This window comes from Cheilinus undulatus, linkage group 2, assembly GCF_018320785.1.
Source record: "Cheilinus undulatus linkage group 2, ASM1832078v1, whole genome shotgun sequence".
In the NCBI taxonomy this organism is placed as follows: domain Eukaryota; kingdom Metazoa; phylum Chordata; class Actinopteri; order Labriformes; family Labridae; genus Cheilinus; species Cheilinus undulatus.
The window spans coordinates 24,147,386-24,166,396 of NC_054866.1; the positions used below are offsets into that span (position 1 = coordinate 24,147,386).

Sequence of the window (19,011 nt, forward strand, 5' to 3'; positions counted from 1 at the left end):
TAAGGGTGGTTTTACCTTTTTATATCATACAAAAACCTGGTGCAGTTCTGGTAAAACAGACACAATGCTAAAGCTATATCTGAGTATGTAAAGTAGTGGAGGCAGCCAGCTTTCAGCGCAAGTAAACCCTGCCCATAGTGCAACTCTGTATGTATGGCTCTAGTTAAGACAGTGGAGGCTGCCATTCCTGACAGCATTCAGTCCAAGCAAACCCAACTCTGTTATGTTAGGGCTTTGGAAGTAGGCGTCACTCAGTTACTCAGTCAGTATACAGACAAAGCCATATGTAGGGCTGACCTCAGCGGTAAGCCAAAAAGACAAGTTGCTGATATTCTGGTTGTAAGCTCCCATAGGAACCAGAAGAGGGCAACCACTCACCATCAAGACACTGAGTCTCATAGGAGGACAGAAAATTTCCACAGCATCAAGTTATTAAAAAAGGGACTTGGTAATCATGGGGAAACAGACTGGCATTTTAAGTAGAAAGAGAATTCTGCATCTAAACAGACCTTAAATAATTAAAGAGAATTCCTTTGAATGCATTTCAGCTACACTGAAAAGAGTCCACAAGATGAAAGCATTTGAGAGACAGCCTAAAACAGTGAAAGATAGGAGCTAAACCAAATGTGAACCTCTGCCTTCCTCAAACACTGTACTGTCATGCACCAGGAGACCCTTTGAACTGAATATGTCCCACTTGCAACTTCACATGAATAATCAAGAGCTCACATTTGTGGCCATGCTGCTCCTGTTTTCCCCAGAGCTGAAAGGTATTTTTGCCTTTTCTACAGGCTTTTGTGTTTCTGTGTGCCACATATGTGATTCACCATATTGTTTACCCTCAGGTCACAGTCAGGGGCCCCATTCCCAAAGGCCTTATGATTAAAAGGGTAATATTTTAGCCTTTTGGAGTCTGGATGAAAAATACAGTGAGTCTATGACAAGTCAGTGATTTGATGTGTGTTACTCATTTTTCTTTTTACCTTCGGCTAAAGATCAGGGAGCTGTGGCAGAGATCATTTGAGAAGGAGGAAAACGGGGAGAAGGAGGTGGTAAGAGAAACAGTTGGTGCGGGGGAAAACATGGAGTCGAAAAAAAGGTTCAAAAAAGAGGGAGGTGGAAAAAGGAGCAATCCAAGTAGAGGAGATAAAATGGGATTGGATGGGAATAAACAGGAGAATAAATGGTTTGGATAAACAGGATTGACATGAAGTAGAGGAATAGATAAGAAGAGGAAGGAATAAGATGGGAAAGAGGATCAGAGTAGCCTGGATGAGATGATTGATGAAATGCTGAAGATCAAAGATGTAAAAAAAACAAAAAAAAAACCAAAAGAGAAAAGACAAAAATTAAGAAAAGGATAAGGCACAGATGAGAATGGGGCAAGAGAAAGCAAGAGATGGTGAGGGAGGGAGAGGAGAAGAGGAGGTGGGGTGGTGATGAGTCATCACCAGGATACCAGCCCGGGTGGGCCGGGTTGCTGTGGGGGTGGCAGTGTGACACATATGCAGAGACACACACACACTGTGAGGGATGCCGGCCGTCACGCTGCTCATACGTCTCCTCCTGCTGTGGAGGAGGATGGAAGACAATACAGGGATGCCACTGGGACACAGTTCAAACAGACACCAGAGCTTTTTCTTTGACACACACATAATGATGGCTAAGCAAAAGGCCTCATTATGGCTCAGGATGGATGGATGCAAGAGCAGAGGCATAAACAGGCAATGGAGAAGGAGAGAAAATAGAAAGACCATGGCTTCACATGGCATGCAACTCTCACATACTCTTTGCATTATCATTCATATTTCATTGGGTGGTGCATAGACGCAGATGTTGAGAAACAGGGAAGAGAATGACATGCAAAAACACTTGAACTCATGTGAAATGAAGAGTGAAAAGTTCCTCTTACTAAGACGGGCTGATGGCATTTTGATTTTGTGAAATGCAGTAGGAGTTTTGGTTTCATGACATCCCATTGCCAGATCACAGGGAACCTGAAAATGCAGTGATTGCTCTCTCTCACAGTATACATTCTATTTAGAGTAATGGTACACACTGAAGAGGGGGCAGATAACTGCAATAAGTAACTTATGTGACAAGCAAGCTCTCGTCTCCCTGTCTCCTTTGGCTGCAGAGTCGATCAAGGAGTTGCCATGCCAACAGATTGGGGGATTCCTAATTCTGATCTAGGCCACTGCACAGGCAAGATTTGTATGGATGCACTCAAACAAATGTACACAAACACACTTTTCAGTTAGTAGTAGATGGTTTATCAATATGTTGTTTTCCCAGTTCTAATCATGGTTGGACATTTTGGAAATCAAAGCCCATCTGTGTCTGTGTACTTCTGAAAGATTGTGCGAATAGATTAACAGCAGATCAACCAGTTAAACAGGTCAGTCAGTCTTAAAACTCAATATCAGCCCAACCAAGCAAAGGTATGCAAGAAAACACCCAAACATGTACAGAATAAACGACTCACACCACAGGTGTAATTCCAAAACTGTAGGAATCTGTATTTAATTTTTAAACTCTACATACATTCATATATCTCTCAAATTGAGGAGCAGACAGTTCGTGTGAGTGTAAAATCTGTTTGTGTGTTCGTGTATGAGGGGGTTGCAGGTTAGGTTGGGGGTTCCAGCTGCCTTCTGCACACCTGTATTTTTTTTTATAGTGTGCTTACACAATAATGTGATAGAGACACATAATGGGCGACAGAGAGACAATGAACTGTGTGTACAAGACTAATGTATAAATGTACAAATCAGCAGAGAGTTAACATGAGGGTTTGAAACAGATTGATGATGGAAATAAACAAGGGGATAAATCAATGTATGTTGAATGACAAGTTGTGCATTGTTAAGTAAGACTGTAAACATTTGACCGTAAACCATAATGAAAATAGATTCTGCTACAATAATCTGCATAGGTCCAAATTAGAAAACTTTGACATCCCTCTGACCAACATAAAACACCACAGTTACAGCCCCTTCTCAGGTACAATTGAGTGATAGCTGACTGAATTGTATAAATACATATATCTCGCTGCCCCTTGTGAGTGGATGTGTAAATGTGAATGCCATCTATGTTTGATGTTTGTATGTGATGTGATCATACATTATGTATGCAAGTATGAGTTTAAGTTGGTCAAGTATGAGTCTATCTGTGTGCATGAATGCTTTCATACATGTATGCAACTGTATATGTTGCATACATGCAACATATGTGGCTATATGAACATGTATGCATGTGTGTGCATGTTCATAAACGCACATATTCACATGTGGACTCACATATGCAAGGATGGAGTTATGGATGTGTATCAGGCATGCATGTAACCCTGCATTATTGTATGTGTGTGTATGAATACATGACTGCATGTGTGAGTGTCTGTGTGTTAGTCGCTGTCCTCTCTCTCCTGGCAGTCAGCCAGGGAGCTCTCATCAATATTCTCCAGGCTTTCGGCGTGCTGGATGCTTAGCTCGGAGAGTGGGATGCTGGTTAAAGTATTCTGTTCAGGGTAGAGCCATGGCTTGAAGCATGGGTTGTGCTTCTCCTTCCAGCTAGAATACTTCAAACAGGCTTTCTTGATCTTCTTCATGGCCTGAAAAGGGACAAAAAAAAGATAAACAAACAAAAAGAAAAAAAGTTAACTTTTTTAAATGGATTATTACTTTATTGATAATGTTTGATTAATGCACTGCAATTAAAAACAGTTCTCATAGAACCAAAGGTGCATCATCATTTTTATTCATCCTATGGGCCAGAACTACTAAGATCCCAATTTGCATGTTCTGATTTGCTTGCGCAATCTAGAATCTTGCATTTGGGGTTGGACCGCGGGTGATTTACTCTGAGTGAATGTGCAAATGACAAGAGGTGCTGGCGCGCCGGTAGTTGAGTGGTTAAGGCGCACGCCATATACGCAGGCGACCCGGGTTCGAATCCGGCCGTTGCACTATTTCCTGCATGTCTCTCCCTGCTCTCTTCCCTGTTTACAACTCTATCCACTGTCCTATCAAATAAAGGCAAAAAAGCCAAAAATAAATCTTAAAAAAAAAAATGACAAGAGGTGCAAACGTGTTAAAGACAAGCCTTTTTAAATGAGGGTTTTGCATGGTTCATGGCTTGCAGCATTAGAACCGAACACGCAAAATGAAATTCGACCTTAGAGAATTAGAGGAGTTGATCGATGAAGCCAATAAACACTTAAATGAGCTACAGCAAAGAAGCCCTCGGGGAGTCTGGAAGAAGAAAGAGAGTTTTCCCTGTTGGATTATGCTTCCTCGAGTTGGGTGAGATCGTCTTTTTTTGTATTTTGTACCTGGTATACCAGTAATTAGCGGTCGATCACATATTTTTTGTTTTTGGGGGGTTTTTGCTGTGTGGATTTATTGTGTTTTTTTTCTGAGGAGACTAGTTGATTACAGACTTTTGCCTTTGCATTTACGTGAGTCATAGACATTTAAAAAAGACTTTAAAGACACTTAAAAAGTGCTAAGGACTAGGACTAGGACTAGGTTGCTGTTTTCATTAGATTTGGACTTTTGGTTTATTATGAAATTATAAAGACCGAGATAAAATCTTTAATTTTGTTGCGCTTTAAACTCATTACGTTCTCTTGAGAGATTTATTGATTATATTTGTTCAGAATTGTTGTTTACTGCATTTTGATATATTCTTTACTTTAAGAGGTTTTCTATTTTCCTTAAAAATCCCCCCTTGTGTGTGTTTAATGCTAGCTGGAGAAAAGTTAAGCGTTAGAACTTCACACAGAACGTCAGAAAAGCAGGACTAGGAGATCCCAGCTGTGATAGCTTCCATACACTGGAATGACCCAGTTGCAAAAAAATGTAAACTTGCAAGGAGTTTTGTCATTGCAGGTATTGTGTGACTCCTCCTGGTGGCTGGCTCCAAATCCGCTCTGAGTTCCTCCAAAAGCTCCAAAATGGCAAGGCTGGATAGGTGATATGTTTTAATGACTGTTTGCTCATTAATTCCAAAAATGTTCACACAAGAGTGAAAAATGCATTCTTCCATTGTTTCAATGTCTCCTTCTTGCTACAACAACCATGTGCGCGCAATTACGCATACAAACTGTCTGCACCTCCCTTCGAGATGTGTTAAATATAGACACAGTTTCTATGAGCAAAATTGCTTTCAGGTTTGATAAATCACTTTGCATGCGCTAAAATAATATATTTACATTTTCTCCTCCCAGTACACGCCAGTTGCATGTAAAAGCCCAATATTGCATATTCATTGCGGTGAACGTACTAACTGGATGCAACTGCGCTATTTTGCACCTTTGAAAGACGCAACCCTTAGTGCGCACTGATAGTAAATCAGTTTGTACTTTTTTTGCGTGTGCAAACTCATTGCAGACGTTTTTATACATGCAAACCTTTAGTAGATCTGGCCCAATATGTATTATTCTATTATCCAGTGGTTCTCAACCTTTCTTCCTAAGGGCCCACCCTTCTGGTATCTAAAAAAAGCAAAGCCACCCTAGGACCCACTTGGAAAAATTAAGCATCAACGGTGGGATTAAATATGATTAATTTTAATTATCAGTCAGCATAAGTACTTATAATCTGGAAAGTTCAACATTTTTCAATGAAACTTTGACCCAAAAGACTTGGATTTATAGTGTGAAGACATCAAAATGTTTATTTTAAGTGGGATTTATATGCCTCCCTTAGTTTTATATTTATATGGCCATAATCCTGGGAATTCTTCAAATCAAAGTGCTCCCTAGAGAATCTTTGCCCTATTTCATCAGACATGTACAGGCCTCAAACAAGAAAACAAATACAGCTAACAGTGCTTCAAGTATGTTTACATGAGAACTTTTGCATGGTTTCAAGCTCAATATTCTTAATCTTGACTATCCTGCTGTTTGTAACTTCTATGCACAATGTCTTTGGGCAAACACATCATTAAACACAGTCAAAGCATCCCTGTTCATCTGCAAATGACTTACACGAGGAGCAAAGATGAGGGAGGACTTGTTGACAACCCACTTTGGTAATGAACCTGTATATAAAAAAAGACAAGTTAAAGGAAAGAAAAGAGTAAAAATGAAAGGGAGGGTGAAGAAGAGTTGAAGATTGAAATGATGATGGGAAATTAAATAGCGGGATAGAGATTTTGCTGTATCATGACATCAAGGACCAAAAAGACGTTTTGTAACATTCTTAAGTGGTCAAGAGAGTTACACTATAGACACTACACTTAAATTAAGCGAGTGGCAGGAAAGTGTTTGATAAAAAGGAGTATAAGATAAAAGCCTGATTATTAAAAAGAGAGAAGGAACAGAGGAGCAAAGAGGACAGGGAGAGAGAGAGCGAGAAAGAGAGAGAGGCAGTGGAATGAAATAGACTCTGTCCTTCATATGGTTTCTATGGTGACACATTTGGACATAAAGGCAGGAGAATGAATCATTCATTAGAACTTTGAGTGTGTGTCAAGCACCTGGGAGAAATTGTGTGCCTTTGTACCTTTATGTTTTTCTCTGTTGCCTTTTGTGTGCATGTATGTGTGTAGTTACCCCGTGGATCTACTTGGGCCAGGTAAGTGAGAGTGCAGCTTTTGGGACTCTGGCACTGGATTAGATAGCCTGTCTGAATGGACACAGCTCTCACCATTTCCTTTTTAGGAGGGTATTTCTGTGGAGACAGCACAAAATTGATATCATCCTCAGTTACAACTTGGCTGATTCCAAAACGGTCTGACTGCAGCCCAATCATCTCTGAAGGCCACTCTCATAGACCGTTCATCCAACACACCACATATCTCAGAATGGATATACAGGCTAAAACTTTCAAAATAAAATCAGATTTAAGTTCCATTTAGGGTTAGGATAAGGGTTAAGGTAATGGTTAGGATTCCAACAGTGAAAAACCTGACCTGCAAAACCAAAATACAAAATGTTAAATAAAGCAGAGTAAACAGGAAAAAAGCTTGTCCTCCATAAAAACATTCTCACACAATAAGCGCAGCTCACGTAGCTCCACTAGCTGTAAAAGCTATGTAGCTAGTTGCGTAGCTAAAACTAGGCTCACAAAGTAGCTACATTAGCTATGTATCTATGCTGTCGGTGTAGCTAACAAAAGTTTAACTAGGTTTTCCAAAGCTCACATTGCTATGGATAAGAAAGCTACCTACCCAACATAGCTTAAACTAAGCTCACAAAGCGGCTATGTAAGCTATGTAGGCATGTTATCTATGTAGCTGCATTTGCTAAAGATCAGTTGCTAAAGCTAACTTAGCCACAGTGGCTAATGTAGTAACATTAATCATGTAGTTAACAGAGTTACGTTAGCTTTAGCTAAAGCTAATGAAGCTAAAGCGAGCCACCGTTTGTGTGACTACTTTTAAAATTGGTTTACACATAGTTTATTCCTGGATTAGACCTCTGGCGTGTTTCTCCGTTTCTTTTATGAAATGTTTCTTTGTCTGTAATGTTTTCAATGTGGTTATTTCATGACTGTAACTGCCAGACTTGTTTATGAATAAAGTTGAATTATAAAAAAAGAATCCTTAATTGGCAATACGTTAGCAAACTATGACCTATGCAAACTATGTTCCTTTCTGAGGTATGTAGTCTGAGACAGTTTGTGAGAGTGACCATCATAGAGGTAGGTAGCCTGCAGCCGGCCTCTCTCTGACTATCAGCCGTGAACAAGACAAGAAGCCCTTCATTATCATCATTCATGTTATAATGTTTGCTCCAGATTTAATAAATCTATTATGTAAATGATTAGTATACATTCAGTAACTAAGGCAGTCACAGTTATGTAAATACAAAACTTTTGCATCCACAAGCAGACATACATCTTAAAAAAACGAAAATCTTTACTTCAGGTTTCTTATCTATCTTACCATAAACATAAGTCGTGCAGGGCTAGTATCAGAGTGTTTTCTGTTGCCTCTCACTCTGATTTTCCTCCAGCCCACTATTCCTCTGCTGGCTCGTTTGACTATATATCTAAGGATAATTATTCATGATGATGGAACAGTGCTGGTTAGCCTCTGCTAACTGGGACAGGCACACTGCGGCTCACTCAAGAAGCACACAGAGCAGCAGTCTGCTCGAGAAGCTTTTCACAGAGAGGAACTTCAATAGCTGCTTTATTTCATCCCTGATATTTGACTCATGTTTCAATAATCATTCAAAGTGTAGATTTCAGAAAAAACAATTACAGATAATTGAGAGGGCTCTGATGTAGGAGGAGTTACAGGTTGAATAGAGTTCAACTGGACATCATAAAAACTTAATATCTTATGATTTGAAGTCAGGGTCAGTCAATTGGTTCAGATACTTAGCTTGCTCTTTATTTACACTATCAGGAAAGTATATTTTACTATGTCCTTCCTGTGGGCTCTGGTATTTTGCAGCTGTCATTTTTTAAAAACATTTTATTAATTCGACAAATATTCAAAGAAGATGACCCACAGTCAAGCTATTGCCACCATTAGGCTTTAGTTACACTTAGCATGCTACAAGATCAATGCAGGTGAATCCATGGTAGCATGTTAACAACATAATTATGATGATGTGTGAAACAGCAGGTATAGAATTCATTTTGTTCACCATCATTATTTAGCAAGCCAAAGGTGCATATTACTGCACCACTGAGCCAAAGCTGAGTTGAGACTGGTGGAAGCACAAACAATTTTGAATTTTGCAGAGCATTTGATAAACATAAATTTAACCAAATATTACCACAACCTGAAAAGTCACAAGATCCAAAAATTTACAAAGGCTTATTGCGCAATCCCCCTGGATTTCTAAACAATTAGCCCTTGCCAAATGTATAGTTGGTGTGATGCTTCAGTTAGATATACAATTTATGTAATCCTCTTTTGACCATGGAGAAAACATAAAATCTTTAAGTCAATAGTTGCTGTAATATTTTATTGTGGAGTTAAGCAATGAAACAGCAAATAAGCCTTTAGACTGGCACTCATTCAGGGTGACATGGTGCCACTGCTGGTAAAAGGTAGGTAGAGTAAAATATAAAGCATATAGGTAATTGCTCAAAACCCTCTTAAAAGCACAAAGACTTCTCTTGTAAGTGCAGTTAAGACTCCTTAAAAAACCTGCACTGTGGCAAGTTTTACATTAGAACAAATGACCGCTTCAACAGGGGGAGCAGCAACTGGATTTTACTGATTGATGACAGTCCTGAATGTATGATTTTTGTTATCCACTGAAAGAGTACTTTTGAATTTAGTGTCACATATTGTACAAGTGGACTGACTCTTGATGGTGCACAAGAACTCCACAACATATCCCCCTATGCTGCAAAGTACAGGTCAAGCACTCAGAATCTACTAATGATCAAGAGTGGCCTTAGTTAATCACACACAGTCATACACACATACATAAAAGACAAACACACACCCACACAGCATTTATTATGTTCGTAACCACTAACTGATTCAGGAATGCGGAAGGGGAGGTGAAAGTCAACAGCTCAAAGTCACATGAGAGGTCTTATCTTTCTGTAAACATTATTGTTGCAAGAGACAAAGAGAGGGAAAAAGAAACCAGGAGACGGACAGAAAAGTAATAGTGGAGGAACATGACGCATGAAAAAAGAGGATTGAAGAATTTCTGCTTGACAATTATTGTTCTAACTAATAAAAATATTTTGGAAAAACTATATAGATGGACAATTTCTTCAAAAATGCAGATTTCTGGGATTCTAGCAGCTTCTTTTTTAAACGGTTAGCAAGACAATTATTTACTAGCCCCCTGAAATGAATTATTCCATTTTCTAACATTAAAACATGCATTGAAATAACCTAGTAGATAATTTCATAATAGAATTAACTGATTGTAGCAGCCCTAAAGTGAGGTGATGGTTATAAATCTTTAAACACAACGAATCTTGACCTCTCCCTCCAGCTGGACAAGAAAGGCAGAAAATGAGCCAAACTTCAGGCTGAGGATTTGGGACTAAGTCCAAACTGAAAGTCACTCACACAGTCTCGGGTTCTCTAATCAGGCCATTTATTTGACTGCCCTTCAGCGTTCAAATCCATCATGTTCTTAAAAGGCATGAGAGCAAACACAATGTAGTCAACTGAGTCAGATTAACTGTCCCACACTTGAAGTGAAGCAGTTCCAGTGCTCAGTGCATCGATCGCACAGGTGAAAGCTTCAAAAAGTGCTCTCTCTTTGGAGAGATGCCAGACACTCTGTAGTTTCTGGATGAAATGTTGACATCGGAGATGGTAGATGTTTTAAATGACAGACGCAAACACAGAGAGCTTTGCACTGACGACTTTCCACAAATATTTAAGGATTTCTTTTCATACAACACCCTTAAGCCTGCTAAACCGGATAAACCATGATAGCTCCTCTAACGTGTGCTCATTTCTAAATGAGCCACAATGCACCTTTGAATACAGTTGACAGTGTTAAAGAGGGATGAATGAGCAGAGCCCCAGTGAAGCATGTGTAGGTCCAGTGTATGTGTGTGAATACTCACGGGATGTTTGACAGAATAATTCATGATGATGTAATCTTTCCCTAACGACAGCCAGGAGCGAAGCGTGATGACATCGCGGTCCCGAAGAGGTCCCGGACATTTCCCTGTAAGCAAATGGGACAAAATTGTTTGCGCGAATGTGTGCTTCAAGTGCATCCCTTCTTTCTCTCACAGCCCCAGATCATATTAGTAACAAATGAATGCTTCTGTAAACACTGAATGCTAACAGATGAGCTTGTACATACATGAGTAGTACCCAACATCCGCGTTGACTGTTAGTTTCCCGATGTCAAAGGTCTCGATGACGTTTTTGTCCCATTCCTTTCGGTATTCGATGTCATGGAGGACATCATACATGATCTCAGCGGACACATCCTTACACACCATCTGACACTGAGAAAGAGTCACAAACACATTTTTCTTAAAGCTCTGAAAAAATGTACACAACTTAAAAGTGAGAGATTTTTTAGGCATACATTTTCCCTGAATAACTCATGCTACTCCACTGATGCTTTACTTTCTTAAAGCCCAATTTATTGCAAGTTTTAAAGCATTGAAATCAAGTCGATTTCAATGATGCTGCAACCTGTAAATACTCAGTAAAGAGACAAGCCTTTTTTGAGTAGAGTATAGCTTTTCATATTGAAAAGGGGAGTGTAAGACAAAAAACAAACCCTTATAAAACAAATTTAAGTCCAAAACTCAACTCTAACATGTGTTCTGATTTGCCTGTGTGAATATACTAGAGTTAAGGGATCCTGCATTCAAATTAAAAGAAACACCCACACAGATATGACAACTGGCATGTAAATGATCAGGCATTAGATGGTCAGAAACTGTCAGCGTCAGAGAGCACGAAGTGTTTAAGAGAAAAGATTATCACTGGGAGCATCAAGAGTCAGCCTCAGATCACATTGCGTCATTACTGGATCAGAGCTGTTAAATGGGAAACAACAGTCAGTAGAGTCATGAGGAGACAGACTAAAACATTCACAGTCTGTCGAACTGTGAGAGCGGTAGATTTTAAAAGGATACAAATGTCTGTATGCTTCCTGACAGAAAAATGAAGAAAAAAACAGTTACAAAGACAAGAGAGACATGAGATTCAACTTTAAAATAATTAAAAATGTAGGAAAATAGGCCTCCTCATATCCAAAATCTACAACAATCTTTTAAAGAAGTTAGAAGTACACATTTAAAAGCATGCATCACAAAGGGTTTCAATTTTATCAAAGCAACAATCAGTAGGAATTTGGTTTGGTGCACTTTGGTGCTAACTGAAGGTCTCTGAGTGCAACTATGCAGTGGTGAAACAGTGCTACAATGTCTATGGACAAGGTAGGGATGCATGCAATTAGCTAAATTAACAGTGTTATTCAGATCTCTTTGTAGTCAGCACCAGAGTTGGTTAAACTAATTATAATCATCTTCTATCTTTTTAGGTCCACAATCCCAGTCAAAAGCTCCCTCTTAACTCTAACATGGCTGCCTGAAAGAGATATTTTTTGGTGTAAGATGGATTAATTTAGGCATTTGTATGAAATACTGTAGCATAAATTCAGTCTAGATAAGTTTCAGCATCCAGTAAACATGACACAGCGATGACACTGATAACGGCATAGCCATGTTACGTCATCTGTTACCATAATCTTGTCTCTTAATCTCTCATCTGTGCCTTAACTTCTCTGTCAAAATAGTGGTGATATGGGGTAACTGGCTTCTTTTTAGCTGGTGTGTGAACTAGTGCTGTACAGGCATGGGCACTTCTTAGGAGAGAACTACAGTCTCCTCCCAAAGTTACTTAGTGCTTAGAGGAACCGACTGGACACTCAGGAAATAGGGTGGATACCATTCCCCCTTTTGGAAGTTAGTTTACAGTTAGATTGACTTTCAAACTATTATTCTGAGGTGAAAAAGCAACACACTGTTTCTTTAAATACCTTCTTGTTGAGTCGACACAACTTCTATTCACTAATGTCACATTTTATTAATAAAACCTCCGGGGACTCCTGCCTATGTCAGGTTTGAAGCAGAGAAGTAGAGTGTAGTCTGACACTTCACATAAGCCAGTCTAGAAACGGTGGTGCAGGCAGCCCCAGGGAAAAGCTGTTACTACAGTTACAACTGCCAGGGGGGATTAGTCTTAATAATAACAATATGGAGAGTGAGAAGAGAGAGTCGTGAAGAAAAAAGACAGATAATGACAAAAGATGATGAGTGACACAAAGAAACACTGAGAACAAGTGAGTAGCACAGAGCGATGAAGAAAAAAAGCAGAGTAAGAGAAGAAGAATGAATGAGACGGAAATGGGCTGAGGGTAGTTGTCTGTCTCAGATGATTTTAGCTCCCATTATGAATCAGTCCAGAGGGTTTATAGCTCAATCTGCTTCATCTTCTCCTGCCTGTTCCCCAAGGGCTTCATTTGAAGAAAATGATCACCAACTTCACTCTACATTTGTCTGTACATCTGTTTAGATTTCATCTCGTGTTACATTTAAAGCACTTGTCACGTAAAACCTGGCCATTTGAAGTGTTCATGATGGATCTGCATCATCCATTTTTTTGTCCTTAAATCAAAATAATGCTTGACTCTACAGTGACAGATGCAGCTTTCTGAGGTTTTATTCAGTGATCATTACACTAACATGGTTCAACAATGAATTTACATGCTACACTTAAGCAGGTAGAGTGTTTACAATGTTTGGTTTTTTGTCCACTATTCGTTACGGTTTGGTTTTACCATGTACCACCTCCTTTTAGCATATTAGTAGTCTTAATTTTGCTACTTAAACAAGAACTAGAGGATCCAACTTTCCCATCCTTAGAGCCTACTTCAGATCCGATTATGACCAACAAAATAATGGTAGTGCAACTCAATTTTAACAAAGATCATAAGGAGCATATCCTTTGTCTTCAGTTCTACAGAGGAGGAAATGAAAGACAATGCTGAGAATAGCATTACAACTCCTAGTTCTCACTTTTGCAAGACTTGTTATTCCACTACCTCCAAACTAAATCTGGAACTATGTCAGTGTTTGCAAAAAGCTATGTATGCTCTCCTGCTGCAGCTTGACTGCTGTTTCAATAATTTGATTTCTAAGGCCCTCGGATACAACCATAATCTCACAGGGTGTAAACAACAGTCATACTATCTGTGCTTGAGTGCAGAAGCTCACCTCTTCCATCCATGCCAAGGAAAAGAAGTGCACCATGCTTGAGCACAGTACAAAGAACTCAAACCAGTCAAAGAAATTAGACTTTGAGGGTCAGCCCAGCCTATGCATGGTATGGAAAGATAGTTTGAGATCCCCCTTTAGCACGAGTTCAGACAAAGGAGGTGAAAGGGCTAACTTGAAATTACATCCTATAATGACATACTTCTAACACACACAACTTTCACTGAGGCCAAGGCAGACTAGACGTGTTGCAGAAAGCAAATAAATACACTACCATAAGGGAACAGACAAATAAGAACAGGCGAATGTCACAGTATGGTCAATGTGGTCAGCACAATTATGTTAACTGGTCAGGCCGAGCATCAGAATGGGGAAGAAAGGGGATTTAAGTGACTCTGAATGTAGCATGGTTGTTGGTGCCAGACGGGCTAGTCTGAGTTTTTTCAGTGGAACAGGAGATTCGCATTATGGATGTGCATTCGACAAAACTGCAGCAACTGCGTGATGCTATCAATATGGACCAAAATCTCTGAGGAATGTTTCCAACACCTTATTGAAACTATGCCAAAAAGAATTAAGGCAGTTCTGAAGGCAAAAGGGGGTCCAACTCAGAACTAGCAAGGTGTACCTAATAAAGTGGCTGGTGAGTGTATAATAAACCAAAACTAAGGACATGTGCACTGAGTAAACAGAATTTCATGTCCAAGTGTGGCCTCTCATTTATCTAGAAGTCAAAGATCCTTGGTTGCACTGCTTAAATCTGGCATTCTTCCTCTAGCCATTGAGGTTGGTCAATTCTAAAATATTATCAGAGGAAACAGACTTTGTGAGGTGTTACTCTGTATGAAATATGAAGATTTAAAAACAGTTATTACTTAATAAAATGCCTTGTCAAAACCCTGAAGTATTGCAGGTGCCTAATGGAATGGCTGTTTAAATTTGATGTGTTTAAACTTGCTAATTTTTCCTCAAAAGCCAAGATGGTAGAAGACACTATAGTTTGTATAGTCTTCATTCTCCTAGTGTGTTCTATGAAAATGAAAAACTTGTTCGACAAGTTAAATTCTTGGTGTCATGTCAGCTTTGTAGCAAACGACTGCATGTATGACAAAATAATAGAATACGAACCTTCAAACTTCAAATTATAATATTGCCACAATGTGATTAACTTGCACTTTGTTGATGAAACCACTCGAAGTGCTCATGTCTTTCCAAGAACAAGCCAAGTGAATGTTTCAGTGAGAATAGTGATGATACTGCGCTACCTAAACTACACCATACCAGTCTGTTAAAGAGCACTCTTAACACCTTCACAAATATTTTGGACACTGTAACGCATCAAAGGATCATTTTAAATTAAGCATACTTTAACTGTACCAAAGTCACATTTAAAAAGCAATGAAAATGAAAAGCAACCATAAGCAAATATTGACAGTTGACCATTATCAGTATCATTCTATGTTTGGACACAATGATAAAGGTCAGAAGAGGTGAGGCAGAATGAAGAATGTTTTGTAACCATAGACAAAATGAAACATGAGAAGTATGAGGAAGGAAATGCAAATAAAGAGGTTAAAAAAAAAGAACAGTGGGAAGCAAAGTGACGTCCAGAGTAGGATGAAGATAAACAGCCAGTTAAGTACACGTGTCCATAATTCTATTACACACTGATTCAGTGAAGCCAACAGATGAAGCAAGGAGATGGAGAGGGGTAAAGGTAAAAAAAAAAAGAAAAAAGAAAAAAAAAGGGGGAAACAAAAGGTGTACATTTGGAGGGTGTTTTTCTCTTTATGCTATGCCCCCTACACATCCACCCACAACCCATTTGCTCCATCGTACCCTGTCTCGTCTGCTTTGTTCTCTTTCTGCCACTACCTCTTCCTTGAAACCTATCACGTCTCTTCGTTTACTCCTCTGGGTGCTGATGCATGATTGCTGAAGACAATCAGGTAAAAAAAAAAAAAACAGTAAAGGGATGTGTGTGTGCAGGAGATGCAGCTGGGTTCCCCTGTGTGTCAGCAAGAGACAAGTTTCCAGTATACAAAAATCAGTTTGTGTGCACCCTTCGGGCACATTTTCTCACTTTCTAATCAAACAAATCCACCTCCACACAGACTAACACACCCCCACATGTACACTGTGTGAGCTGGAGTCATGTGTTGGTAAATGAGAGCATGATAGTGATGATGTTTAGTGTGAGTGATTACAGCTGTGATTCCACTGTGATATGGAAGTCATTATTGATGAATATGGCACAGGGGAATGATTACAATGATAATGAGTCTGATAATTATGCCGCTAATGATAATGATGATTGCCCGTCTGTTCTTGATTTGGATACATCACACTATCTCTTCACAGTTATTAATGCTACAGAAAAAGAAGGTAATGGAAAGAGAGGAAGAGAGAGTTAGGCTAAGTCTCAACACCCACATTAATCATTCCACATGCATCAGCAGAGATGCATGCTTTTATATCAGCTATAAATAGAGTAGATGTATCCGTTGCATCACTATAAGCCCTTCCCTTACCCACACATATTTATGATTACGTTGAATACCCCTGTAAAAGTTCTACATTTTTGTGATGTAAAACCACAAGGTAACCCGTAACAAACGCAAATCTATTAAGGAACAAAATATTCTAGAAGAAATTAATTAAAAAAAAAACATGATTGCATAAATATACACACCCCTGCACTAACACTATGTTAAAGCATCTTTCAAATTCAAAGCTGAAATGAAATAAAAAGGTGCTATAACGAAGTTATCCTATGCAGTGGTGTAATGGTGGCTGGAGACGTGGATATACTCTTTCGCCCCACTTTATTTTAAGCAGCTCATTCTGCTAAAGATAACCACCTTGTATTATAAACAAAGACACCCAAGACCATCTCATTTAGTTCAGCTGAAAACATTTTCCCTAAATTCCTCTGCTTCTGAGTTATGATCATTAGCTATGTTTACATGAACCACTTGTAACTGGAATAGATGCCTTATCTGAATAAAAATGCTTCATATAAACACTTCTTTCAGAATAAAAATCTCCAGCTCATTTGGAAAGAAAGAGGGGCAGTTTATGCTGATCATTGTTTGTACTGATCGTCAGCGTCCATGGAAACACTCGATCTGATTGTCTCTCCTAGTTTTGGGTGACTTTGTGATAAAAGGGTCCCTCTGCACCCTTCCCCTCTAGATTGACTTCAGCAGTATGTACTGCTCAGTTTGCTACTTAAACAGGGAAAGCAACAGAACTGTTTGCAGCACACAATAAAGGTAAATAAAACAAAAAATAATAAAATACAGTAAAAATAAAGATAACATGAGGTGCAGACACATCTAAGATTTTTGCATGGGAGGAGTTGAAAAAAAATGAGCGATCTGACAGTGTATAGCGGCAGTGGATTGTTGAAAACAAAGGCTTAGAGTAAGAATTTCTTCTTCTGTAGATTTGACTGGTGGAAAAATGCTGCACATGCCAGAAGAGTTTTATTCAGATCAAATGTATGATGCACAAGCACGCACATCCTAACTAGATAGTATCTTTTAGGGTCCATGTGAACAGAGAAGTTAAAATCTCTGCTTAGAATAAATTTAATTGGGAGATATGATGACCACTGGCCAACCAAATGCAGTCTGACATTATATGATTATAACCTTGCAAAGCAGATGGATACGCCCGTTTCCTTATTTTTCACTGGGTTAATTTTGTATTTATTCCTCCTAAAAGATTTTGGTTGTCTATTCAGCAGATTCATACATCTTAAGGGTTATTGAAATTTTAACAGGTGTGTGTGGACTCTATATTCACTATGCACACAATGATGAAGCTTTTTTCTAAACTTGCCATTAACATACAATGGGACTGATAGAGAATAATGCAAACTCTAGCTCCTGTAACTGTCATATTTACATAGAGATAAACTGCCAGTAGTAGAGAAAAACCCCTCCCAAACTCCAAATCTAAGTGCCTGTGAGTGTACACTTTCTACTTTTCTGTGTTTGCAGAGCTGCTGTGAGGAAACACACCTGTCCTGCATGAAAAAGCATGAATAAGCAGAACCTTATCCTCTGCACACACACACATATTTTTTTTTCACTGCTGATGCAGACCTGATGCACCTCTCCTTCAGCACACAAAGCACCTAGCAAGAGGAATCACATGGGCACTTTTATACAATCCTCATTGGCCAAATTTCTGCACGCCACACTCATACAAAAAAACCCTGTCCCAGGTAAAATGATAGGGTTACCAAAGAGAGAGAGGGAGAGAAAGAGAGAGAGAGAGAGAGAGAGAGAGAGAGAGAGAGAGCTGGGAAAAGCCCTTTGCTGTTGTAGCTTCCTGTGCATACAGAAACACACCCTTATACACACACACCACATTATTTAACAAAGTAAACACCTGATGGCTTGTTCACGCTCCTCTGACCCGGATACACCAACAGGAAAGTACTGAAACATGCACACACACATATTGACATAGGAAATGTATTTAGCTCCTATCCCTTTATAAAGGAGGAAACTGTATCCCACAGTAAGTGACAGTAATCACATTTTTATGTCAGGTCACATCAGTTAGTACTGCAGAGGCAGGAGGCGTCTCAGTAACTCTAAAAAAAAGTCAGCTGTGAAGCTAAATCTGTTTTAAAGTGAAGGTGACAGTACCGCAAGAGGTTTAGTGCCAGTTAGACGCTGAATAGCCTGTCAGCCCAGTTTTAAGACATTTAAAGGAAGTGAAGACTGTGGGTTCCCCCAGGGAAACAATAACAAATCATGACTGAATGAACCTAATAGATCTGATTTCATTTATCTATTAGCTAAACTTTTTTTTTTTTTTTTTTTACAGTTTGCCTACTTTGAATCATGTGTAAGAAGACAGAGCAACTTTGCAAACTTGTCAAGTTCTTCTCTGTACATTTCTTGGCTATGAAAGACACTTCTGCAGTGACATCTTTTTTCTCCCTACAAGCTGAATTCCACAAAAGCTGGGGCGCTGTGTAAAATTTAATAAAAACACAATGCAATGATTTGAGAATCTCATTAACCCATAATTATTAACAATAGAACAAACAACAGATCAGATGTTGAAACTGAGACATTTTATCATTTCATGACAAATATTAGTTCATTTTGAATTTGATGGCAGCAACATATCTCAAAAAAGTATGGACAGGACCATATTTACTATTGTGTAGCATCCCCTCTACTTTTAACAAGTCTGTAAACCTCTGAAAGTTAAGGAGACCAGTTGCTGGAGATTTTTGGAGAGGAATATTGTCCCATTGTTGTCTGATGCCGGATGTAGGGATGTAGTCAACCAAAAATGA

At 39.1% G+C, this 19,011-nt stretch overlaps 1 protein-coding gene across 1 annotated transcript in view; it reads right to left on the reverse strand.

Annotated features, from left to right (window-relative positions):
- Positions 1 to 2,493: 2,493 nt before the first annotated feature.
- stard10 (StAR-related lipid transfer (START) domain containing 10) overlaps positions 2,494 to 19,011 on the reverse strand; it is a 29,055-nt gene continuing 12,537 nt past the window's right edge. Inside the window, exons 2-6 of the mRNA XM_041795893.1 lie at positions 10,754 to 10,901; positions 10,509 to 10,612; positions 6,557 to 6,674; positions 5,990 to 6,042; positions 2,494 to 3,610 (exon numbers count right to left, since the gene is read on the reverse strand). Of these exons, the coding sequence (XP_041651827.1) occupies positions 3,404 to 3,610; positions 5,990 to 6,042; positions 6,557 to 6,674; positions 10,509 to 10,612; positions 10,754 to 10,901 (630 nt within the window). The 3' untranslated portion in view covers positions 2,494 to 3,403. The remainder of the gene's footprint in view (positions 3,611 to 5,989; positions 6,043 to 6,556; positions 6,675 to 10,508; positions 10,613 to 10,753; positions 10,902 to 19,011) is intronic.